Consider the following 1,161-nt stretch of genomic DNA (forward strand, 5'->3'; position numbering starts at 1 on the left):
AAAAAAAAAAAATCAGCCAGATGTGGTAGCACGCCCCTGTGGTCTCAGCTACTTGGGAGGCTGAGCTGGGAGGATCACTTGAGCCCATGAGGTTGAGGCTGCAGTGAGCTCTGATGGCACCACTGCACTCCAGCCTGGGGGACAGAGTGAGAGAAGTTTATGTCCTGGAGTACCCCGTTGGGTCTCCCTTGTGGCCCGCCTCGCGTCTTCTTAAACTCTGCATGGCATATGTCTTCTGTTCTTGCCTTAGGAGTTCTGTTTGCTCAGCCGCCGGCCCCCACACCACCCTCTGCTTCCAACAAAGGTGGTGGTGGCGGCAGCAGCAGCAACGCAGGCGGCCGGGGAGGAAACACCGGAACCAGTGGTGGCCAGGCCGGGCCAGCAGGGCTGTCTGGACCCTCCACATCTACCTCAAATAACTCGTTGCCTTAACCGCATCACTCCCCACCCGCCACCCACCCCGGAGCCCGCCGGCCTGGGCAGGGGGTCCAGGTGGGCCACGCAGGGGCCAGGATGGCGGAAGATACGGGTGGGGAGGGAAGATACCCAGAAAGGAGCCACAGCTGACGCCAAAAAGAAGAGAAAAAAATATATATATATATACGTATATATATAAAGAAAATTTAATAAAACAGGGGAAAACCAAGGAACACTTGAATTTCTCAGGTTTTGGACATTCAGAGAGATGAATTGTGAGAACAGCAAAGGAAATCCATCAGAAAAACAGAAAGAGGCAGACGTTTCTCAGGGCATTCCGGCAGCCCTGATGGACCGAAGGCTCTGGTGTCTGGTTCGGCCCCACTGCAGCGTGGGCCGATCCCATTTACCTCAAACATCCCTGCACTGTGTGTTTTCATTTTTGTCTGCTTTAGTTCTCTTTTAGTTTCTATTCACCACACACTCACCACTCCCAGCTTCTCGTGTCCAGTGAGACCCCTGAACTAAGATCACTGAATTTTTTTTTTTTCTTGTTGCTTTGGGAAATGTTTTTTTTTTTTTTCTCCATAGGGTTTTTAAGAGGTTTCAGGGGTTTTGTTGTGTAAATATTCTATTTTATTCTTGGGGGGATCAAACCTTAGGAAAAGGATATCTATATATCTATATAGCTATATATTTGTGTTCCTTCAGGGAAACTGGTCTTGAAAAAGCAAGAAAAAAAAA

General features: G+C 49.2%; 1 protein-coding gene across 1 annotated transcript in view; it reads left to right on the forward strand.

Moving 5' to 3' along the window:
* The window catches only part of ARID3A (AT rich interactive domain 3A (BRIGHT-like)), a 47,639-nt gene extending 46,479 nt beyond the window's left edge, over positions 1-1,160 (forward strand). The window contains exon 7 of the mRNA XM_011971212.1: positions 251-1,160. Coding sequence (XP_011826602.1) covers positions 251-432 — 182 coding nt within the window. The 3' untranslated portion in view covers positions 433-1,160. The remainder of the gene's footprint in view (positions 1-250) is intronic.
* Position 1,161: the final 1 nt, after the last annotated feature.

This window comes from Mandrillus leucophaeus, unplaced genomic scaffold, assembly GCF_000951045.1.
Source record: "Mandrillus leucophaeus isolate KB7577 unplaced genomic scaffold, Mleu.le_1.0 Scaffold990, whole genome shotgun sequence".
Classification (NCBI taxonomy): domain Eukaryota; kingdom Metazoa; phylum Chordata; class Mammalia; order Primates; family Cercopithecidae; genus Mandrillus; species Mandrillus leucophaeus.